Source organism: Sardina pilchardus, chromosome 22, assembly GCF_963854185.1.
Source record: "Sardina pilchardus chromosome 22, fSarPil1.1, whole genome shotgun sequence".
NCBI lineage: Eukaryota > Metazoa > Chordata > Actinopteri > Clupeiformes > Clupeidae > Sardina > Sardina pilchardus.
In genome coordinates this window covers 6,289,674-6,315,272 of record NC_085015.1, presented here as the reverse complement: position 1 = coordinate 6,315,272, position 25,599 = coordinate 6,289,674, and the positions used below count along the sequence as shown (strand labels likewise).

Sequence of the window (25,599 nt, the reverse complement as noted above, 5' to 3'; positions counted from 1 at the left end):
ACGTTCTACAGTATGTACAGCATTGGCACGCAGCCAAAAGCATGCGATAGCAATGAAGACCGACACGTTGCATGCCGTTGGCACTTTCACAACATATCGGTACAATCATGTAGCCTGTGACATGTATCCACTTCAGGACACTGAGGAAGGCGCTAAGCCGAAACGCGCCTATGCAATAAAACACGCTTGTATGCAAAGTGCAGCCTTTTTTCTTCTCTGATGTTACATAAGTTTGATAAAGGGATAAAGAGAGAGAGAGAGAGAGTGATGGCTGCTCCTACAGTACCACACTATGTCTAATATTGCCCATTTGAGTTTGAATTACGTGTGTAGTTGAACATTTAAACGTTATTATGACCGCCACCAGCAGTCAAATAGGATTTGTCATTTATTGATTTATTTATTTTTGTTCCATCATCAATTTTTGGTCAATGATTCCCGGGTTACCAAACACAGGGACTAAGAGGTCAGGGGACATGCCGAAACAGTGTAGTACCCAATGACAGCCAGAAGGTGGCAGCAGGTGACCTGATTGGCTGACTAACCCACATTAGTGGAGATGTGCCCGTAGAGGGGATTCCCTGCCTCCTATCACAGGACCACCAAATCTCCTCTGAACTGGTGAGTGGCCTCCTTCCTCTGGTCATACTCTGTTCCTATTTCATGAGTTGTTGAAATTAATTCATCATTCATTAAACTCATGACCATATCTGACTAGTGAGGTAGTTAAAGCAACACTAAATATTGTATTGTGCCTTAAAATAATGTTTTCAAAATCATTAGAGCGGTTCATCAACTCATAACAGAGTGAACGGCACTTCAAACCTACACAATGGCAGACATTATTGAGCAATTGTAGTTGGCCTTGCCGATGTCTGACGTTATGATGATTAAATTCAACTTTGTCAGTGTGCAGAGTACAAGTACAAAGACAACAAAATGCCCTGACTTAGTTCATGCATAATAAAGGTTTATTGTCAAGACGAGATATGCCTATTAAAGTCAAGAGTCATGAGACCCCACACAAACACTTGAGGCATTTGCTGAAAGTATTATTTCAGTGTTATTATTATATAATTATTTAGAGGCAACTAATTGCTCTCAATTCATAAATGTCACACCACCAGGGTCAGGAATAGATCCTAGGTTCTTGGAGTGCTATGTGAGGGACTTACCGAAGAGACTCAAATATAGGTCAAAGCAAGAGACTGGGGTTCAGAACAAAATGAAATTGTCTTTTGTCTTTATTATTGTCGTCTTAATTAGTCTGGGAAGTCTGCTCTGTATGTCTACTGCACAAGAGGCGTGATCAACAGACATAGTTCAAATGTCTCTGTCTGTAAGCATTTGATAGTCCTTCATAGCCTGGGTGTTCCCATCCTGCCTTGCGCGGTGATTTCAATCACGCAGCTAAGGCAGTCTGGAAACTAACACCCATATTTTCGCCTGATGTTGGCGTCCAATCACAGAACAGGTGAGAAAGCAAGACCATGATGAGCTATGCACAGACGCATTTGATAGATATCCGTGGCGCCCAATGAACGGATCATTCAAATACGAGAAAATGAACGTCTGGTTGCCAGACCATGTCTCATTTGAGAAGTGGTAGGCGCTAGCCAGGCTAAGTCCTTCAACCAATCAAATCAAAAATCGGGGTGCACCAGGTAAAGCCCGTTTGTGATTGGAACGGGCTGGGTTTACCCAGTCTATTACCAGCCACTCCAGCAAGAAGATACCACCCACAAACCACATCTACAAAAAAACACAGCTGCAAAAAAATACAGCTAACCACAGCTAATCCCATCTACAGTACTTATATAACTACATGTATATGTGGGGAACAATCTTTTTCATCAAAATGCTCATAGCACAATCACTCAATCAAAATGCTCATTACAATCACCCAATCTATCTGTCTACTGTCGTTATCTGTCTTCTGTCAAACACAGTTGTATTTTGAGCTCTGAACAAAACTGTTAAGGAGTAATGTAGCGTGGTAGTAATGGTGCTACACAACAGAACAAGTCCAGACCAAACTTTCCCAACTCAAATGTTGTGAGCGGGGCTACATTTGGCAGGAGTCCAGGCTAACATATGACCATAGTCAGTGTAAAATGACATAACAGTACAATAATACTCATTAGTTTAATTGCCCCCTATTTCAATATGTCCTTAGCATTATGTAACGATTGTTGCTATTAGTCCGTTAATGTGGTCAGATCTCTTCATTCTTGTTAGACTTAAGTTACTACAGCTACATCAATTAATCATAATCTGAAGCTATTGCAACAACTGAATTGAATTAAAAGAACCGAGAATGAAAAGAATTAAAGGAACCGATCATATTATTAGTTTTACCGCTTGGATTCCCAAACAGGTACCATTAGGTTCCCCGGCACAGGCCAACCACCACACCACACACATTAGCAGCTACAGGATGAGGGTCAAACTACTGGTCCAGAGATCCACATACAGTAGCAGACAAGTGAAAAGTAGTTGAAGCTTACAGTGACTTCAAACAGGATCTCATAGTGCACCTTTAATAAAGGTTGAGTATGGGATTCGCAAAACGGCCGGCAGATTTTGAACACAACTCAAATAGTCCCACCGATTCGAAGAACATGGACGTGCATTCATGCATGAGCGATAATTCAGAGATAGCCAGGCTAGGCTTTCTAGAGCTGTATAAAGTGAAATGCCAGCCTGGTGTCTGTACAGCACTATACGGGCTCTAGTCTCGATACAATCGCTCACATCAACTTCCCCAAGGAGGTTACTTAGCTAGCTGGTTTTACATTCTTTATTCACCTCCAAAGGTTGTAGGCAATAGTTCCACAAATCCCTGAAGGCAGATGATTTTATACATTATCGTAAAAGCACCAATTAGACTACCGCCCCTGTCGTTCGGAAATGATAAAACATTGATGCTTTTTAACATACCAAAATAACATTGATAAATGAACCTTACATTTTTCAGTAGCCATATGTGTGTATATTTGAACAGAATCTCCTGAAATATCCGAGTTTAGTGCTGGCCCGGTTTCAGCCTTACAACACTCTTCGAGTCATGGTAAAATGTCATTTTTGGTACATAGCTTATTTATTGAGTGGGTGCTTGAGTTTCTGTATGTACCTGCTGTCTTAGTGTGTATAGAAATTAAGTGACACATACAACAATGGCGGACATATGGTAGGGGACGTGCAGTAGGCCTAGTTGGTTTCATTTTAGCACTTGCTCACCAGCTTTGAGGGCCCATTCACACTAGGTCCGCTGGACCGGACCCGGGTTCGTTTGGTCCGATGGTCCGGCTGTTTTTGATAGTGTGAACGCAACCGTACCGAACTCGGGTGCGGACCCGGGACCGGACTCGGGTCCGCCTGAAAAGGTGGTCTCGGGTCCGGTTCGCTAGAACCCTGGAGCAGGTTGCTAAGCAAACGTTCTGAAGATTCTAAAGAATCTTTACCTTTGTCCTCTTCATTGCACTGCCTTTTGCTGTGTTGCCAAGTGATATTTTGTAAACAGAATTCTGGAAGTTCGTGTTAATTATGACGCAAACGGACCCGGGTCCGCAGACAAACATGTAATGTGAACAGAGACCAACTACGGCAGAAGTAACCGCACTCGGGTCCGGTCCAGCTAAACGGACCTAGTATGAAAGCAACCTGAGTATGTGTACAAAAGGGTCACACACACCGGGGGAGGAGGAGGAGTATGACCGTTAGACTGATGAACGAGCTATGAAATTAATGAGTTTTTCAAGCCCTGCCCATTCTACAGATGAGTGATTTCAGTGCTTCCAACTCAGTGACTGTAAGTCGGTTAATAGGATTTCAAGTGATTTGTCAAAAATGGCCAAAAAACGCTAATTCCCTTTATAAGGAGGCCTCTTTGTCTGAGTTGGTTTAACTTGCCACCGCAGTCGGCTAATAAATACAGTATAGGCTGAAGAACTAGCAGTGATAACAAGCAGTGTTAGAGTGTGTGAAAGATAAACACTCGGTGGAGGACCTTTTATATCAAGCTTACACGCTTTGGGCAGCTGTGGTGTACTGGTTAGGGCTTCGGGCTTGTAGCCGGAGGGTTGCCGGTTCGATCCCCGACCAGTCCACCACAGCTGAAGTGCCCTTGAGCAAGGCACGTAACCCCTCACTGCTCCCCGAGCGCCGCTGGTTGGGCAGGCAGCTCACTGCTCTGGGTAAGTGTGTGATTCACCTCACTGTGTGTGTGCTGTGAGTGTTATAATTCGGTTAAATTGGGTTAAATGCAGAGAAACGAATGTCCCTCACGGGATCAAAAAAGTATATATCTATTCTATTCTCATATCAACCCAATATATATATCTATGATATCAACCTAGGTGCAGTGGGAGACGCTTGTGTGACCGTATTACTTTATAGGTAAGAAAAGTGGGAGCGCTCAACTCCAAAAACAATTCATCTTTAGACTTTGGGAGTGTAAAAAGGGATGACTGGATCAATAACTCTCTCAGGCTGGGTACCGTAAATCCTGCCTGATCTGCCGGCGATTTGGATATTGCCCTGCAGCTCAGGCTGGAAACCTGCACATCTGTCTCTGGAGAAGACGTGGACAGGAAGCAGCAATCACCAACTAGCTCATTCAAAAGACACACCCGGATTGTTGGTCTGATTGGTTGAAGGACTCTCCAAAATCGTACAGTCATTTGAACTATTCCCATTGATCATGCTTATTGTGCAATAGGAACAAAGCACAGACTCCCCAATCTTTATAGATTGAGGGAGACTAGTATCTAGATAGATAGACTAGTATCTTTTGTGAATCTAACAAAAACCGAAACAGACTGATGCCTTTTCGGGCCTAAGCCATCTCCAGCATTTTGATTCGTAGGCTACAGCACCAGATCCAACTATCACTAAATTGATAAGATGGTTTGTATGGAATTCCAAATGCCAGTGAGACGGAGATGAGATTAGCTAAATAATCTGTCTGCCTGGCTAGGCTTATTGGTCACGGGCCAAATATGGCCTGAAGGCGGTCCACAGGCCGTGTACGGTTGTTTATGGAATTATGCTGGAAGAAATCACTACTGAAAGAGGATAACAAAAACTCCCTGAAGTGGGACATGCCCCATTTTCTGAAGGAACAAAAGACTTGTGTTGACTTGGTTGTACCCCCTTCCTTTCACAAAATTCTTTGAAAAAGTCTTGTAATAGATGGAAACCGCTGTGAATAGGGTTAGTAGGCCTTACTCACAATGAGGGATTTTCCTTATTGGCACATATGCCTTATTGTGCCATTAGGTATGTTTTTTCGTCAAGCAATACACTACTACACACTAGAAAAAACTGCGGGTGGTTCAGAGGGAAATTCTCTGCATATTGTTCCCAATGGCAACGACGTGAAGACTCTGCAATGTTGGACAGACATAGCAACGGTAACTAAGAGAGGCAGGAGTTGGGAACTAATCTGCCGGCTACAATTGGCATGTTCTCAAAAATGCACTCTAGTTGTGTGGTGCAATTTGTAGCGAAGCAAATCATTACTGCAGGTCCTGTCACAAAAGCTACAGTCCACCAATTCTTTATTTCAAAATGAGTTCATGTCACAGTAGGTTGTGTATTCTTGTTTTAGTACACTCATCAGGCTAGGTGTAGCTATGTACAGATTATCATCAGATTAAGCTGGGTGAACCCTGCCTGACCTGCCGGCTAATTTGGATTTTGCCCAGCAGCTCAGGCTGGAAACCTGCACATCTATCTCCCCTGCTTCCTGTCCACTGCTCCAATACAATCACAAACTATCTCATCCAAAAGATGCAGCAGATCATTGGTCTGATTGGTTGAAGAATTATCCAAGTGTACGGAGTCATTTGAACGATGCCAATAGAAATTGACAGTCCCGCCCCTCCCACGCGTCTTGTGCAGTAGAAACAAAGCGCAGACTCCCCAGACTAATGTTCAATCTTAAAAGATTGAGCGTAGTGTGGTGATAGCCAGACAGATATCACATGACAGTTGTCTGACTCTGAAGTGCAATGGTTTTCTCGTCTTTTCTTTTCACAGCTTTTCTTTGTTCCATTGAAATATTTTGCATTCTCTAAAGTGGCAATTGCAAACCTGATTAATTTGACAAAAACGTATTAATTATTCAATTTCTATTCATTAATTTCATTGATAGTGTAAGTTTCTTTGGAAGAAAGTGTCTGCTAAGTGAATAAATGCAACTGTAACCTTTATAACTCATTTGTAAATATGTAGCAAGGCATATACAGTCATCACTTTAGATGAGCTCACAAATATCATTAACTAACCACTTGTAACTCCTGAGTTAATCATGAATTACAGTATGAGAATTAGCATAAGAGCAATACCTTACAAATGATGATCAAAGCATTTACTAATAGTTTGTAACTGGTTCATAATAGGGAGAAGATTTCATTTATAAATGGTTGTTTCATTATTTATAAGCGTAAAACAATGTATTTACAAACATTTGTTTTATTTACTATGAACAAAGTATTCATAACTATGTGAACAAATGCTTTACTGATGATGAATTATGCATGAACAATAAACTACTAATGATGAACAAACCGTTAACTAATAAGTAACAAATGCTTAATTAATGATGAATTGTGTGTAGTTATTATAAAGTGTTACAGAGTTATCTTGCTAACAAACAGACAAACAGACAGACAGACAGACAAACATACGCCGGTCCCCAATGAAAACATAACCTCCTTGGCGGAGGTAACAAATGCTTAATAAATGATGAATTGTGTGTAGTTATTAAAGTGTTACCAAGATTTTTGATGCGTGTGTCACAGCCGTTCTTGACCATTAACATCGGATCAAAGAGGGTTAGGCCCTGTTGGCCTTGTTGTAAAAAAACAAAACAAAACAAAAACAGAAAACCTGAAGGAGAACCTCGGTATTGCTATCCTGTATAATTCATTAACAATTAATAAATAAATAAATACATAAATAAATGAATAAATAGTGGGTCAAAGCGTTCTAGGTTGCTTTCATACTAGGTCCGTTTAACTGGACCGGACCCGAGTGCGGTTACTTCTACCGTAGACTTTGGTCTGTGTTCACATTACATGTTTGTCTGCGCACTCGGGTCCGTTTGCGTCATAAGCACCATGCTTCTAGGCACGAACTTCGAGAATTCTGTTTACAAATATCACTTGGCAACACAGCAGAAGGCAATGCAATGAAGAAGACAAAGGTAAAGATTCTTTAGATTCTTCAGAACGTTTGCTTAGCAACCTGCTCCAGCGTTCTAGCGAGCCGGACCCGAGACCACCTTTTCAGGCGAGTTCGGTATACGGTTGAGTTCACACTATCAAAAACAACCGAACCATCGGACCAAACGAACCCGGGTCCGGTCCAGCGGACCTAGTGTGAATGTGCCCCTAGGGTGTGTTCCCCAGAGTCCAGGGCCCCCCTGAACGTTCTCAGGTAGTGTTCATTGGAGAGTGGTGTGGCTATCTCCTGGTACACGACCTGCAGGGGATAACAGACAGAAACACAGACATGTGAATGAAAATTACTCTCTATGGTCGTGATGCTGACTGACAAAAACTGCCTTAGAAGGCATTGTAACATTCAGATGGGAAGTGAAGATTAGTGAACAGTACAATAGTACTCATTAGTCTAATTGCCCCCTAGGCCTACTGTATTTCAGCATGTCCTTTAACTTATGTAACGGCTGTTGCTGTTAGTCTGGTAATGTGCTCAGTTCCTTTCATTCCTGTGAGACTCACTACAGCTGCATTAATTCATTACAATCTGAAGCCGGTGCAAAAACAAAATGCTGTTCAGTGCATGTCTTACAGTCATTAAAGGAACCAATCACATTAGCACAATGCTAAGGCTTGAGATGGGAGAAATACGGATTTCAATGAAGCCCATGAATAGGACTTCCTGCTTTCAATGATGTAAAAAGATGATTTTTACATCATTGAAAGCAGGAAGTCCAACATTGGAATCTGTATTTCTCCCATCTCAAGGCAAACTGAGGGAATGATGCACGACCATTCAAAAACATGACTGGTTTTCTAAAGATGCAAAACTTAATGCTAATCGGTGAGCAAACAAGTGACAAGCAACGAAAGCCTCCGAGAGCTGAGGCACGGATGCAGTAGATAAAGTTCAAAAGGAGGATTTACTATTGGAGTTACCTGAGCCGCCACCAAAAGCAAAACAATTAGGCTGTACACATAGCAGTGATGAGAATCAAAGGATTTACTTTCTGAGAGACTGACAATTGAGGCCTTTTATATCAGCCTCACACAGTCTACTGTACATGTAGGTGTTGTTGGGGTGGAGTGTGCAATCACATTAATTTATACAGCACCAGAAGCAACAAACGCTGAATTTATAAGCGGATTTGTAGAATTCCAAAGGCCAGTGATTGGATTAGCTAAATAATATGGGAGGCCAGATATTAACCCTCTTAGTCTGAGGTTAGGTTTGGCCCACCAAAACTGCTGCCAAATACTGCTTCACGGTGTGATGTTTATGGGATTATTTTTGCAAGCTAGCCAACAGAACCTCACAAATATATTAGGTTTTAGGGTTAGGAGAACAACCTGACCATATTACATAATGACCCAACTGCAGAATTAGGTTAATAACATATCGCAGAAATAGGGCATGTTCCACATTCTGAATGAACAAAAGACTAAAGCATTTACAGTATGTTCCTTTTTTCCTTCTCAATCTTTCATGTGAATTAGTTTGAAACTGTTGTGAAGCCAGTATGCTCTACTCACACCACAGTTTTCCGTGGTTCACACATCCTCTTAAACAAATTCAAGGACTTTTCAGAGATTTTCCATGCCCAGTTCTGTCAAATACAAAGACTTAATATGGCATAATTTGAAACATGGAGAATCTATCGATCTTTGCTAAGGCACATACAGTAATTTCCTGTGTATTAGCCGCGTTGTGTATAGGCCACAGGACCATATTTTAGACAAATATTAATGCCATATTTATTGCTCCCATTTATTAACCTCATAGCTGAAGAAATATTGCAAAATCAATGTATAAGTCGAAGCTAATAGTCGAGGAATTACGGTAGACAATGAAAAGGTGAACAAGGCCGGCATTTGCAAACACTTTTTTCCGCTTATTAGCGGTGTGTTAAAGCCATGGTAGACTTTGTGTAGTATGGCCTTTCCTGTCACAAAATATATGAATTAGGGCTGTCAAAATAACTGATCAATTAATTAATTTTAGATAAAATAACTGATTAAAAAAATTAACGCAGATTTGACCTCGAGCCATTCTAGTCAGTAGCCATTAGAAAAAATGGGGAGACGAGAATGTGCTGCCTGGATCATTGATTGGAACATTTACTTAAAAAAAAAAACGGCCTGACGGTGTTAAAAAGAAAGACTTGATTAAAACAAAGTCCTCTGCAATGTCTGCAGCACAGAATTTGCATATCACCGGAGTTTGTCAACTCTTAAGTTCTAAAGTACCACATTACTGCAAAGAAATAGTGTTGACATTGCGCTTTTGCGATTACATTTTATATATACGATTAATTTAGATTACTGTAATTAATCACAGAGTATGTAATTAATTAAATTTAAAAATGTAATCGATTGACAGCCCTAATATAAATGTGAGATCTTTCAGTGTTGTCTACTTATGGCTATTCTAAAAAACTTGATTATAGCCCAGGGATTTCAAGGACCCATAGCCAACTTAGAAGGCCTAGACCTACTAAATGGCTTGGGCAACAGCAGCAAGATAACTCGGTTGCCAGAGAACATGATCAGCCGTGTTAACTTGCTTAAATCTTAAGAAAGCTTTAAATTGATGATAAGACAATACATGACATCTGATAATGCCATAAAGTCAAGTACACTTCACACCGTTTTCCCGGTTGGTTCGTGGCGTAAGCAGGTGCGCGGCTGGCTTACGTATGTATTTGGTACCATGCACATCCAGGTAAGTTGCAGTGCATGATCAACGTGTCACCTAGTTATTTGGATGACTTATGACCTGTGCAGACTACACAAGTTTTTTTGTCTTTCACGATTATGTTTTACCATATTGACCATGTCAGACTAGGCGATCAGAGAACCACACAATCTTGCAACAGTCTTGGTCTTTAGACTGGCCACATTACAAGATCATCTATTGTAGCCCTCTCTTCACATCTCGGCACAGTGTCAGTGTCAACTTGGGCGTCACAGGAGATTCCCTAACAATTCTGTCATGCTAGACTTTTGGTCATAACGTTGTGGAATGTCTCAGAACAGAGCTCAACAAAGCTGATTACCTCTATTCCAGTGTGCAGCATCTCTTAACAACCGTGACCAATTTGCCGATCCGTGACATGGCTCACAGATAGACCACAACTCAGCCACTGCCCCGGATAGATTAAATCTAGTGTGGGCACAGATTGCATCACTAACTGACAAAAAGAATGGCGGCAGTGTGTAGCAGCTGCAGCTGTCGTGTAAACAAACACAGGCCCACACAAAGGTTCCAGAAAGGAAAATTATATAGGGTGTATTCCACCTCTGTTAACTGTCGGAACATGTAACAGCGTATTGTCAATATGTGGTGTTGTTGAATACATGAACATGAATACAGACATATTGCAGTTGATAACCTGTTGATAGTATAGTCATGTTTCACTCTGCAGGCTGATGTGGAAGGCTAAAGGCCAGTTCAAACCAAAGATTCGCGACGGTCTGAGACGGTTGCGGAGAGCAGTTGCGGCGGTGTGAATCAAAAGTTGCAAGCAGTTGCAAGCAGTTGCAAGCCGTCGCTAAACATTCAACATGTCAAATCTTAGTTGCAGAGTTTTAGAACGTCGCTGGTTTTTAGAATGTTGCAGCTCGTCTCGTCGCGGATCTTGTGTTTGGACTGGCCTTTAGGACACCTGCTGGTCAATGAAAGTACTACGGTATGTAAGAAAGGTTCTCCAGACACTGACACTAAAATAAGCATTACACATGATCTGCAAAACCTGGTAAGCCTAATGAGATAAACTACATAACATTATAAAGAAGGAGGTGAAAAAAAAACTAATAAATATTAATAATAAAATAATATCAATAACAATGATGAAACTAATTAATTTACTTAAAACAGGTACAACGACGAGATATAGGTCCATATCATTTGTACATGACTGTGTTTAGCACCAAAGGCCTGATCAGATGTCCCCACAAAAGTAAGGCCCATAGGCCTGTGCCGCTTGACCATCAAGAGGGTCATGCCGCCCTCTCAGGAATGTCAGTCGTAACATGGGCCGAAAGGAGATAGCATGTTGGTCTGTATGTCTGGGATTTCCCATCCAGTCAGAGCCGATTTTCTGCAATGGTTGGCACTTGCCAGTTGCCATGTTGCCATGATTTACGTTCGTATGTTACAGTATAACAGGCTTGGTCTTAGGTTTTGACTCTGAGACCGATGGAGGACGTGAACCGGGGAGCATCTTCTATCAGGGTGCTCTGTAGCCACTTCTAAAAGCAATCACAACTGTTAGACTTCGCTTGTGTTCTGTTATTCATTTATTGTACCATGTACAATAAATCAGCATCTAATAGCCGATCCTGATCCAGCTGTCAAGCTTTATTGACCATCTCCAATTCAGACAATGGAGCTAAAACAAAATGCAACCATCCAACACATATTAATCTAACACAACAGCATAATTAAGGCATTAAAGCATTTCTTTGGAAGAATTTGGCTCAGTGTATGGCTATGGTTATGGTTATTGTATTTAGTAGACGCCTTGGTCCAAAGTTATAGCCTGACTCTGCCTGACTACGTACTTCCGCTCAATATCATTTCTCATCATACTCCGTCCGTCTGGTATAGCTTGATTCAGCTTCATGTACACCGGCAAGTGCATCTCCGCCCAATCAGCCCGTGGTTATCATACGTCATTACCAAACGTAAGTGATTGAACTCCAATGAATTCAAACTTCAGACAAGCGTCCACAAACCAGGAAATAAACGTTTGCCAATTGATTTAGGCCGGTCTCCACAGTAATGATAACAATAATGTCAATAGGTGTAAAATTGTGGACAAAGAGTTCACAGAAAGCATAATGATTGGGTGACAAACACAACCCAATGTACAGTATAAGCAGCAGTGTAAGAGTGCTATCAAGTCCTCTGGACAGAACCAGATGTCCGCCACTCAGCCGTATTCAGAGCATGGTTCAGTGAGTTTTCACTCTCTGTGCAACAGTTTCCAACTGAGCTACTGAGGCAAAGGAAGGGTAGTGCCAATAAGGCACTAAGAACAACCAGGTCTTTTGTTCCTTTGGTCCAAGACATGGCCTATTTCTGTGGTATGTTGCCTTCCCACTTTTGCAATTTATCGTTATGTAACTGTTCATGTTCAGCTTCCACTCTTAGCCTCTGGACAAGTGGCCAAAGCACAAATGTTCTTCCAAAGGCTCAACAGATGTTTTGCTGATCACTATATACTGTATGTCATATATATATACTGTATATATATATATATATGCTCATATTATGCTGTATATACAGTATAATCTGTATATCATGTACAGCTCTAGAAATGATGGTAATCTTGATACCTCAGATGAATGAAGAACCAGCTAGACTAATGGTGAGAAAACTCAGGAAGACCATTTTATTTACAATGATGTGCATCAAGGGAGAGACAGCATGACTTCACCCTAAAGATGCATCAGCTACTGTAACTAGACAAAGAAAGAGTTAGGGTTTAAGTACTCTACAGCAAAGGATAGATAATCATAGCAATAACACTGGCAAGGTCAAGAGACATCCAGTTTTCTCTACTGGCTGTTGTTGCAAGACAACAATAAGTGGTGTCAACCCTGGTGCCCTCCATGTTTAGGAACAGTACAGATATCATTCAGGGTCACAACGCCGGAGCATACTTTTAGTGTCAAAGTGACCTACTATACCAGTGAGAAATGTAAAACATTAAACCACATATTGGAAAATTGGGCATTTTCCACTTTCCACTTTCGCTCAGAAACAATTAAGACATCACTGCGTATTTTTTCTGATGTCATATTACAGCTGCTGAATGACATTTGAGTTGACGATCGTATTCAAATTTGCAGTGGTCTCTTAATTTTGAATATGACCATCAACTCATTCGAAATGTCACTCAGTAACCGTAGGATAACATCAGAACAATGTGCAGTGGTCTCTTCCAGAGCTGTGTATATCCTGCGATTTATTTACAAGGCCATTCATCAAAAACATCCTGCTCTCTGGCTTGGTTTGTGTATTTGGTTACATGCGTAACCAAGACCTCTGGACTTTGAGGAAGACTGATCACATACTCACCCTTAACACACAGTTTCCAACTACGACGTAAGATATTGGGACGAGAAAAGGAGTGCTCTAGGGCAAATAAGAACAATCGGTTTAACAAGTGAAGGACTCTTTTATAATCTCCACAATTGTAATGCATTTTGCATATATCATTTTTGCTTAATTTTGTTTTCCCAGTAATTTTGCTGGAACTTTAATTGGGCTATTGTTATTTGTTATTTATTATTTGTTATTTATCAATCAATTGTACTCCATCAATTATTAGGTTATTGTTTGAATTAATTGTATTGTTTATAGTGTACTGTAGTCTGACCCAATTTTGAAATTGTTCACTGTTGAATTTAATTATTGTATTGTTTTTATTTGTATGTTGCTTTAGACAAATATGTCAGCTAGCATAACCATAACCATAACTATAATCAAGACACCACAACTTTCATTGATATCATCTGAAATACACAATTAAATCATATAACATATTAATGCTTTATTAATAATTAATTCATAGTGTTATGGAGAAGAGCTCTTCAAGTGTTTTGTTCCTTTGGAGGCCAGACATAGCCTGCTTTGCCATTATATAACTCCAGCCTGACCCTCTGGAACCACAGGCTTGTTGGGTATCATGCAATATAATCCCATCAACAACATCACACTGGGAAGCAGAGGTTGGCCACAGTGGCGTCGTATGGGGGCCAAGACTGGCTCGTGACTAAGAGGGCTAATATCTAACCCCCCCACCCCCAGATTATCTCACTAATCTGATGTGGTCTACGCTAGTCTTTGTTTGTTAGTTCTGGTGCTGTATCAAATAATGTTAAGGCGCAAGCCTCTCCCACAGGAACTAGAGTGTGTGAGGTTGATATAAAAGGCAGCCGCTGTCGTTCTCCCTCAGACAGGAAGGCATAGCAGCAATACTAATGAGACCAGCAGCACTTCTCCTCACTGCTATTCAACACTGAACCCTCTTCACTAAATTTTGCAGCATCACTTTCTCTCTCTCTCTCTCTCTCTCTCTCTCAGCTCTTGGACACTTTCACTGCTCGTCACTCACCTGCTGTGTTGTGTGGCTCTCTGGACCAGAGGTTTGACCGTCCGTCATCATGTGGCTGATCATGTTTGTGGTGTGGTCCCTGGTCTGTGCGGGGGGAACGTACTGGTACCTGCTATCAAAGCCAGGCCAGCTCTCTCTGGACTCTCTACTGCCCAAAGACTCGTTAAGCCTGGACAAGGAGAAGAGGAACAAGCTACTGCTGCAAGGTGAGTGACTGACCACTAGTGCTTAATTCAACTCTTTTGGAAGTGCTGCTAACACGATTCTCTTCTCAACAAAGGCTTTAAATGCAGTTGTTCGTTTTTGAAAAGAAAATAGACATTTGTGTCATTTAATATTGACACCATCAGCACTGTCATTGGTTGTGTACAAAAGTTCTTCAAAGGAGATCCTCTGTTTATCATCATACATTCTTCAAAACAACACATCTCTGTGTCCAGATAGGGACGACACAGTTTGTGTTGTTTCCAACACATTGCTTTTGCTATTTGTTACACAATATGTATGGAAAAAAAAAAGAAATATGAAAATAACACAACTTGCGTGTTTTTTTTAACACATCTCTTTGTCCAGATAGGGACAACACAGTTTGTGTTGTTTCCAACACATTCGTTTTGAGAGTGTAGCACATCTTTGTCAACAAAGGTTTTAAATGCAGTTTTTCATTTTCAAAGGAAATACATGTATGTGTAATTTAATATCGACACCATCCGCACTGTCATTGGTTGTGTACAAGTACTTCAGAGGTTTATCATCATATAAAACGTGCCTCATACTGGATTAAGCAGTTGTTATTAGTCTCTGGGATTTGGTAATTCAGGATGATCAGTTAGAGCAAACTAAAATCATATCAATAAAGTTGCTGGCTACTGCTGTTTGTCTTTAAGTCTGTAAACTGTAATCACAAGAGGCAAGTGCACACAAGGACGAAGTGAACCAGTGAGAAAAACAGTTAAAATGACAGTTAAAGTAAAATAAAAATGTTTCCACCATCAACATTTTCAACTTCCTTTTGGCTCAGACTAGCACCAACCATTACATAAGGTAGAGGGCATAATGTAATAGGTTAAGGTAACAGCCGAATTAGCCTGTTATTACTTGTTACTGTAATTTACAGTCATATGTGGTCTGTACGATAGATTATGTAAATATCCTGTAAATACCCTACTGGAATCCCACAAATCCGCTCACGGGAGTAAGATTAAGATTGTGGGTAAAGTGGCTGTTTACAGTAATGAAAACAAAGCCAGGCCAAAGTTCATATTCATACTACTTGTCAGTAGATGTTTTCATCATCATTAATGATAGTCATTTAATATAAGGTCTTATTTTTACTGCTGTAACAACCCGCTATTACGTTGTAAAATATAACACAAGCATAATTTACCAGTTGTGTTTTGTCTTTGGCGAAGGAGTGTTGATAATATCTTTTTACTGCAATTCCTCAACTGTTGTAGACACTCTTATTGGTGTTGAATAAATTAAGAGGACAGCACAAACCTCTCGTTAGCTAGAAAGCATGATAAAAAAAACATCCTCGTTAATAATCTCTCTCTTAGTGAAATCTTTTTTTTATTCTCATCACCGCTGTTTCTTTAGCCTCTTTATTTTGCTTGCTACTGCAGCAAGTCAACTGACATCTGACAGTATAGTTCCCCTTTTTTCTGAACTGTTGTGCCTCTCTTTCCCAGCTCTCGGAGGCTTGTGCTGTGTGTCCGTGGTCTGCTACGTGGGTCTCTGGTTCAGGAGCTTGAGCCTCATCATGAAGCTGCTGCTGGTTCTGGGCTCCGGGTCCACGGCCTGTGCTGGCGGAGCCTACTGGTACCTGTATCTGAAGCCCAGCCCGTTCTCTCTGGCGTCCGTGAGGCCAGCAGGACCCCTAGAGGTGGACCAGAAGAAGAGGAACAAGGTGCTGAAGAAAGGTGAGAGGTCAAATCCCCCAAAACGTCCTATTTTATATTGTTTAATATTCATATTATTTATCATCTTAGGGCACATGTTGGCTCTGAAATAGGAGTTGCTTTTAATCTCATTGTGTATAGTGACAATAAAACTCATTTCATTCATTCATTCATTCATTCAAGACCAACTGAAATAACTCCGCTCTCTCTCTGTGTAGGTTTCAATAGGGACAGAATCCCCGAGAACCTGGATGCCATCATCATCGGCAGCGGTCTCGGAGGCCTGACTACAGGTGCCTGTATGGCCAAACAGGGGAAAAGGGTCCTGGTTCTAGAACAACACGACACAGCCGGCGGATGCTGCCACACCTTCACTGAGAAAGGCTTTGAATTTGATGTTGGTGAGTAGGCCTATACTGCTCTAGGGTTGCTGCTGAATTGTGCTATACGGACACATAATGTATAGCTAGCTAAACACCTAAACATCCCGTGGGGTTGCAGCTATAGAATCAACTGTCCAATCCGTGTGTACGACCATGTAATGTGTTGCTATTTTAACTACCTCACTAGTCAGATATGGTCATGAGTTCACGGAATAATAAATTCATCCAAGCAACTGATGAAATAGGAACAGTATGTATGATCAGAGGAAGGAGGCCACTCACCAGTTCAGAGGAGATGGGGTCGTCCTGTGATAGAGGGCAGGGAATCCCCTGCACGGTCACGCCTCCACTAGTGTGGGTTGGTCAGCCAATACGGTCATCTGCTGCCACCTTCTGGCTGTCTTTTGGTACCACACCCTTTCCACACGTCTTGCTCTGTGCTCCTACAACATGGTCACGTGTGTGTTTGTGTGTGTGTAGGTCTGCACTATGTGGGTCAGCTGCATGAGAACAGCCTGATGCGACTCGCCATGGACCAGATCTCCGAGGGACAGCTGCAATTTGTGACCCTGCCCCAGCACTTTGACCAGGTCCACATTGGCCAGGGAGAGGAGCACCGTGAATACAGCTACCTCACCGGCAAGACCGAGATGGAGGCCAACATGAAGAAGCAGTTCCCAAACGATACCAAGGCTGTTGAGGAGTTCTTCAGAGTCATGAAGGTATGTGATGGAGAACACTGCCCTCTGCAGTCAGGGAGGAGCAGTTGGATCGTTTTGCAAACTAATGAATGAAATGTATTCAATGCTTTTTCAATACTGTTTTCTAACCTCAATCCCCTACGTTGTTGTTGTTGTAGGTCTCTGCCAGGAAGACCTTCTACCTGGGCCTCTTGAAGCTCATGCCTCGCTGGATGGCCCTCTTATTTCTCAAGTCCGGCATCGCTGACCGCTGCTCCTCCGTCTTCCGTCTGGCCACCACTGGCGTCACCGACTGGGCTGACCAGCTGACCAGCAACAAGGACCTCCAGCTCATGTTCAACTACCTCTTCATTGGTGAGTATCTCCAGGTTATCTCCTATCCTATATGGTCCGCAGTATAGCAGCAGATCATCTGCGTACAGTTAGAGTCACAATTGGCTTAATAAGGCTAATTACCTTTGATCTCGTCTCACCCATCTTATCTCTTTCATCCATAGGTGATCTCCCTAAGGACTGTAGCCTCTTCATGAATGCCCTCCTCATCCACCACTACAAGCGTGGAGCCTACTATCCTAGAGGGGGCGCCAGTGAGATCCCCTTCCACATCAGCAACACCATCCGCAAGTATGGCGGGGACGTGCTGGTGAGAGCCCCTGTCACTCGAATCCTGCTGGACAAAGATGGCGCTGCCTGCGGTGAGTACTGGTCTGGATTGAAAGATGGCTTCTCCACTTTAGAATAGATCACTGAGGGCTCAGCTTTCTCTTGTGTCTTGTTCTCTCGTTACTTGCTGAAGGTCAATTATTTTGGTTATACTAACATGTTTTCTTACGATATGATTGGCCAGGTGTGGCAGTGAGGAAAGGCCAAGAGGAAGTGGAGGTGAAAGCGCCCATTGTGATCTCCAACTGCGGCCTCTTCAACACCTTCAAGTACTTGCTGCCTCCGCAGATACAGATGAAACATGGTGAGTCATGTCAACATATAAAACAAACAGCCATCAAAGGGAAGACCATAGACACACTGTAGTGTAGGAATGTACACACATCTATACAAATTCGACAGGGGCTGGATATCGACATAGATGTTGACAAAAGAAAAGTTATCTTGTAGAAGATTTCCGTATAGACACAACGACAGCATGAGTGGCAGTCCAAAACACATTTCCCATATTGTAGGACAACAAAGTGAATCTTGAATAAAATCATCTCTTTTTTGAAACCAAGTGAACAGGAATGATTTGTCTCTTGTGCAGATATCCAGACTCGTGCTCAGATGATGAAACCGGGCAAGGCTTGCGTACTCCTGTTCTGTGGCTTTGACGCCACCGCTGAGGAGCTCGGCGTCACGCCGACCACTTTATGGCTCTTCAAGGACAACGACATTGACGTCTCGTGAGTACCTTGACCAGTGATTGGAAAAGTGTGGACACTCATGTCAAAAGTGAAGCCACCACAAAAAAAAAAAAAAATGGCACAGATCGAACCAAAGTTTGCGTATTTCACTGACAGATTTGTCACACAAATTGAATTTGAAGAAATTAACTGGAATTGAAGTGAGCCAGAATGAACTAAATAAAACTGGATTGACCTGAACTGCATTGAACTTTGTGTCTCAGGTGTGATAAATTCTTCGCTCTGAGCAAAGACGAGGCCCCTGACAATGTTCCCATGGTGTTCATCACCTTCCCGTCGGCCAAAGACACGTCCTCACAGATCAGACACCCAGGTGAGATTGCCCAGAACATATTCACCCATTATTAAGGACCCTCTGCTGTAATAAATGTCATTTGCATCTAATAAAAGACAGACGCTCAATGACTCAATTACTGACTTTAAAAGTAGACTGAAAACTTATTTCTTCAAGAAAGCTTATGGACTGACATTTTTATTTTTATTTTTATGAGATTATTGTAATTGTAACAACCTTGTGAAGTCTTGGGTGTCATGAAAGGTGCTTTAAATAAAATTCCTGACTGGGAACTGTCCTTTTTCTCTTGGTAGGTAAAACCTGCATGACTGTTCTGACCATGGTGAACTACGAGTGGTTTGAGGAGTGGAAGGACTCGACGGTTAGGAAGAGAGGAGATGACTATATGGACTACAAGAACAGGTTCTCTCAGGCCCTCTTTGACTGGGCCTGTGAACATTTCCCTAAGATCAAAGACAAGGTAAGCAGGGGGTGCATGGCAAGTACAGTACACAGTCTTTACAAATCATGAAATGGGACGTTGATAATACACATTTTTGCTCTGTGAGTTATGGAAGGAATTTGAACATGACTTTTAACAAAGACAAGAAGAGCTCTAATGAAGCAAGAGCAATTGGAGGACACAATAGATAGAACAGATACATTTCTTTGCATCCTACTTCTACAGTATATTGCTGTTTCCCAGGTCAGCATCACAAATAATTGAGCGGATAATTATCATTCACATGTCTGTGTTTCTGTCTGTCACCCTCTTCAGGTGGTGTACCAGGAGATAGCCACACCACTCTCCAATGAACACTACCTGAGAGCGTTCAGGGGAGCCCCGTACTCTGGGGAACACACCCTAGAACGCTTTGACCCAGTGCTAATGGCTAAGAACCGCTGTGACACACCAGTCAAAAACCTCTACATCACAGGTAAGGGAAATCTGTCTGGAGTCTTTGTACAGTATGTATGCCGTATAATCGCCAATTCCACAAAACTTCAAGATTATTCTTTTTTCAGCTAGCAGTCTTATCACTTGAATAGGACAATATCAACACAGAGTAATTTTACAATTATTTAAATAATATAGTTATAAATTTGAGTTTCAGTTGAACATAGATGTGAGCAGTCTGTGTGCAGATTCATATTTTGCATTGATGACATACTGTAAAGCATGTCTCATCACACTAACTTACGTGTGTGTGTGTGTGTGTGTGTGTGTGTGTGTGTGTTTCAGGTCAGGATGTGTTCAGCTGTGGTATTGCAGGGGCGCTGCATGGTGGTCTGATCTGCGCCTCCGCAGTGTTGGGTCACCTCCTGTACGTCGACCTCTTCATGATGAAGATCAAACTGAAGGGAGGCAGCATTTTCCGCACTCTACAAAAACTGATCTTTTAATTAAGGTTTTCACGCTTCATCATTCCCCTTTTTTTTGTCTTGTTTTTTTTTTATATTTGACAGTTGCAGTAGCGCAGCTTTGTCATGTTGCGTTTGTCCAAGTTTTCTTGTTTGCTTTATCTTTGGTTGATGTTTCCCAGGCTACAGATCCACATGAAACTTATTGGCCTACTTATTGCCCAGCATGGCTGACCAAGACATTGAGGGGTTTTGGTCTCTATTGGCCTTCCCCATTGTGCTGGCAACTTTTGAGGTCAAGCAAGCAAAAAGTGTTTTTTGTGCAATAAGTCAACAACTGTTGTGCAAAAAAAAAGAAACAAACAAACAAACAAAAAAAACATATTTGCCTCTAAGAGGCACATCACCCCCTAGCTGACTATGACTCACTTACAGAGTAATGCCACATTAGTGAATATCGTTACAGTAATACAAAAATCTGGCCTTTCAATGATGGCACTGCAACTGACATGTGTCAATACCTCAAGATGTGTATGCCAACATGTTATGAGATGATACAAACTACACACGTTTATATGCTGTGTCACCATCACAGGCTTTGGGGTCATGCCATATGGGGTGCAGTTCTGTCCATAGCGTTGTGTTGTCTTCACACATATTCTTGCCTTCATCCATTACTTCTATTTTGTATATACTTGTATATTCCTGAACTTTTTTGTAATGATTTATTTTGCTGTATAATGATGCATAATGGGTCAATAGCATTGTGTGAGGACTGGGGGCAGATTGTATTGATCTAGTCCTACTGAGAAAATGAGCAAATATGCCATGCCTGATGGTCTCTAAATATGGTGTCAGCTCTTTCATTAGGTGTGAAGCAGTACCTGTTGTTACATGTTTGTGTGAACATGTGAATATGACGACGAGTGACAGTTTTAAGACTTTAAACAAATGTAAACATTTTGTGTGTATTTGACTGTATATATCTTGTGAAATGTGCATGTATACATTATGGCTCGCCAACACTGTTATTGCAATGCAAATCAATAAAAATGATGGATACAATTATGGTTTATTGTCATGGTTTGTTGTTTATATCAAGCTAATCAGGACTAGTGAAAAGCACTCTTTGGGTGTGTTGCATTCATTGGGTGTGTTATGATACTCAGTCTATTACCCCTGAACCTCAAAACAAGCAGCTAAACATGTATCAGAATATCCCAGGTGGAGTCTAACAGAATTGACATGCAAAACACATTTAGCAAACAAGGTCTTTAATCACAATGATAAACTCAACATCATCCAATTCACTGTATGCATTTGCTGATTCCTGCCACAACCTAGTGTTTGCTACAGCACATTCCACATTTACACACTACATGTTTTGTATTTTTTGATCAAATTGTAATATTACACATATGATACTTCACAAAGTCATGTGCAAGGAAAGACATCCTATCAACAATAGGCTTTCTTTTTAGGCAGAGAAGGTTACTAAGGTGTTAGTAGGATAGTTATATGGTGGTTATACAGCGGCTATAATATAGTGTTAGTGTTAGTTAAAAGTAGACAGTTTAAAAATTGAATGTAGATAGTTTAAAAGTTATTGATAGACAGATAATAGGCTACGTGCACAAAAGCCTCTTCGGGTAGCTAATTTACTTCCGGTGCAGTGTTAACTGCGTTGTAACACCATCTTCTGTTATTTTCTGCTCCTTACATCTTTACTCTGATCCTGAATATCTTGTATGCCCAATTACACCTTTAACACATACTGTACATAAATCCTTCTTTATCGTAACATGCTTATTCACTGGGTGCAACAACCCCAATCGGGTCTGAGTAGACACTAATTGCAATAACAATAGTGGCAGGTTCAAACACACCTGGCTCCACTGGAAACAGACAAGCTCACAGAGCTGTTCATGCACGTAGCATGAAAATGCATAGTTCAGTTATTCAAGTATCATTATTCTCTTCATCCAAATTGCTACGTCTAAATGGTTAATGTAGAAACTTTGCTCAAATTTGTAATGTAGGTCTTAATGTTTGTAAATCATTAATTGGCTCCTTGGAGCATAGTTGAGCAGCTGGCAGTTGATACAGGTGCAAATCAGATTAATTGGCCCTTTATGATGTCATAATGATAATGGAAAGCAAATTTAATATATAAATAAATGTTCATTTAGCATAAAGGTTACAAAAATGAAAACTACATTGCTCAAATGTTAAAGACCTCGGTCTTGCTCATAGTCAGGGGCCTTTCATCAAGTCTAATACTAGACTTCCTAGACTACTAGACTATACAATAATTCTTAAGTTAAAGTTAACTGCTATCATCATCATCATCTTCAACAACAACAACAACAACAAAAGCAACAAAATGTGTAACACCCACCTGGCACTTTGTGCCAGAACTCTCCCCAAACACCAGCTTGAGGTGGAGAGTGAGGGAATGAGTCAATGAGCCAGTCACACTGGGGATGATTAAGGGGTCCAGATTGAACAGTCCAAGTTGGGAATTTAGTCAGGACACTGGGGAACCCTCTAGGCCTTGCGATAAGTGTCATGAGATCTTTAACCTTTAAAAGGGTGGGTTTTAAACATTCAACACAAGATTCCATTCCGCAACAATTCAAGGTTCTAAAATTCTATGTACAATTCAATGAACCCAGATATTCTTTAGAATGTTAATTTCCCAACATTCCTAACACACCGGTGTGACGGTACACTCTGACCACAGTGAGTCAGGACCCCGGTTTAACATCTCATCGGAAGGACTGCACCTCCTGCATCACAGTGTCCCCGTCACTGCACTATGGGCATCGGGATTGGCTTTTTGGACACAGACTCTCTAACTACGATTACAACTAACAAAACATTTTTTGTAACGTCTGAACAACGCTGTTCCTTTTCAGCTTCTTCTTAAGGAACAAGAGGTCGATGTAGAGGATGTGACCGAGTACTGTAGAGGCACACAGCAGCCCGCCGTGCAGAGCCCCCGCAATGCCACAGCTGAACACGTCCTGACCTGAAACATGCACACACACACACGCACACACACACACACACACACACACACACACACGGAGGTGAGGATGGGAGAACAAAAGGAAGGGAGAAAAGACATACATTAGACCAATGTAAATACTCGGACAGACAGAATGAGATTCTGCATGCATACTCAGACTCTTGCATGTATACAGTAATTTCCTGTGTATTAACCGCATTGTATAAGCCACAGTGACAGTGTTTTTATGCAAATGAAAAGAAACAACACCATATATAACACCATGTATAAGCCGCGACTAATAGTTGGGAAATTGCGGCATACACAGACAGAACAATCGTCTGACACACATAGTCACTCTTACCTGTGATGTAGAGGTTTTTGATGGGCGTGTCACAGCGGTTCTTCGCCATGGAGACGGGGTCGTAGCGCGCGAGGTTCTGCTCGGAGGAGTACATGGCACCGCGGTGCGCTCCCAGGTAGTGCGCGTTGGACAGCGGGGTGGACACCTCCTGGTACACCAGCTAACAGAGAAACAGGAAGGAGCATCCGTCATGTATTGTACAGCATGTTCGCACAGACTTCTGTATCGCGATGACATGACGTGCTGTTTGTTTATTTATGGTTTATTCCCAGGTAAGAGGATCCAATCGAGATTCCCGACATTCCTAAAGCATTTCCTGGTGGCTGTTTGGGTCATTGCAGCTTCAATTGGGAAAACTCAATAAAATAAGTGTGTGTGTGTGGGGGGGGGGGGGGTACTATCTATTCTGTCCTCTAATTAGGGATCCATCTGTCCTGCTGGGAGTGTTTGATCTCATGAGACGCATACACAGATAGACATGAGAGCTCAAGGAGACATGAGAGCTCAAGGTCAAGATCAAGGTCGCGGTCAAGGTCACTCTGTCAAGTTGCCAGTCAGTATGTGCTGATAGAATGGACACTAATTCTAGAGACAAATAGACTAACTGAGCCCAGAATCATGTGTAGCTAAGAAGCTGGGTTAGCATGCAGCAGCCCAAAAAGTTGTGGGTTCAATTCCCGACGGAATCAAAGAACAAATCTTGTTACATTCCTTTCCATGCTCACTGACCAAAAGAGGCTGATTTCCGTTTTCTAGTTCATTGTTGATTAAGACCCTCTACTTGCCATGTACTTAGCCTGCTTACCTTGTCCTTCAGCTTGGGGAAATGCTCACAGGCCCAGTTGAAGAGGTTGTTGGCGAATCTCATCTTGTACTTTGTGTAGTCGTCTCCTCTCTTTCTGACAGTCGAGTCCTTCCACTCCTCGAACCACTCGTAGTTCACCATAGCCAGGATGGTCATGGAGGTTTTACCTGCCCAGGTAAGCATCAAAGTTAGCATCTCAAAGGCGTGTGTATATGTGTGTATTAAAATTGTGGTGTCTCTCTACCATTCCAATTCAAAAGGCCATTTGACCCGAAAACGACAACACAGACAAGCTTAAAAGTGGCGCTTTTGACGTAATTATGCTTTTAAACGAAAGTTTGACTCGGCTACATTAACAAAAAACCCTCGGATGCATTTTGGCAAGAGTTATCCTTTAATTAAGATGTCATTAATAACCTACACTGAGTGTGCAGTCTTACCTGGTTGTCTAAGTTTAGACGTTGGGTCTTTGGCCGACGGGAAAGTGAAGTACATCATGGGGACGTTGTCAGGAGCTTCCTCCTTGCTCAAACTGAAGTAATCATCCATCCTATGAACAGAGAGTTCAGTTCAATTCAATTCAACTCAGCTCAGCTCAGCTCAGTATAGTTCAATTATCTTGAATTTCCCCTTGGGGATCAATAAAGTATCTATCTATCTATCTATCTATCTATCTATCTATCTATCTAATTTAATACAATTCAGCTCAGTGCAGTACAGCTCAGTATGGTTCAGCTCAGTTCAATGAAACTAAACATCTAAATTAATTCTATTCAACTCAATTAGATCCAATGTGATTGCAGTCTATCCAATTCCATTCATAAATGTAATTCTATTTCCAAGTATTGTCCATTAAGGTCCTCACAATCCATCCATGTCGTTGTTCCGGAAGAGCCATGTGTTGGTTGACGTAATGTCCAGCTCCTCAGGGGTGGCATCGAAGCCGGAGAATATGAGGAAGCAACCTCTTCCCGGTTTCACCAGGTTCAGACGAGCCTGGATGTCTGTAAAAGAAATTAATCATTAAACATTTT

General features: G+C 41.6%; 2 protein-coding genes across 2 annotated transcripts in view; one reads left to right on the top strand and one right to left on the bottom strand.

Annotated features, from left to right (window-relative positions):
- The first annotated feature begins 14,209 nt into the window (after positions 1-14,209).
- Positions 14,210-21,041, top strand: LOC134069956 (inactive all-trans-retinol 13,14-reductase-like). Its single transcript, XM_062526122.1, has 12 exons — positions 14,210-14,556; positions 16,042-16,272; positions 16,470-16,652; positions 17,115-17,356; positions 17,494-17,689; positions 17,833-18,030; positions 18,183-18,302; positions 18,591-18,729; positions 18,954-19,063; positions 19,339-19,505; positions 19,803-19,962; positions 20,268-21,041. The coding sequence occupies exons 1-12, from the start codon at positions 14,400-14,402 to the stop codon at positions 20,426-20,428; spliced, it is 2,064 nt and encodes a 687-aa protein (XP_062382106.1). The 5' UTR covers positions 14,210-14,399; the 3' UTR covers positions 20,429-21,041.
- A 2,215-nt stretch (positions 21,042-23,256) lies between these two features.
- The window catches only part of LOC134070540 (inactive all-trans-retinol 13,14-reductase-like), an 8,757-nt gene continuing 6,414 nt past the window's right edge, over positions 23,257-25,599 (bottom strand). The window contains exons 7-11 of the mRNA XM_062526924.1: positions 25,431-25,569; positions 25,006-25,115; positions 24,566-24,732; positions 23,761-23,920; positions 23,257-23,417 (exon numbers count right to left, since the gene is read on the bottom strand). Coding sequence (XP_062382908.1) covers positions 23,257-23,417; positions 23,761-23,920; positions 24,566-24,732; positions 25,006-25,115; positions 25,431-25,569 — 737 coding nt within the window. The remainder of the gene's footprint in view (positions 23,418-23,760; positions 23,921-24,565; positions 24,733-25,005; positions 25,116-25,430; positions 25,570-25,599) is intronic.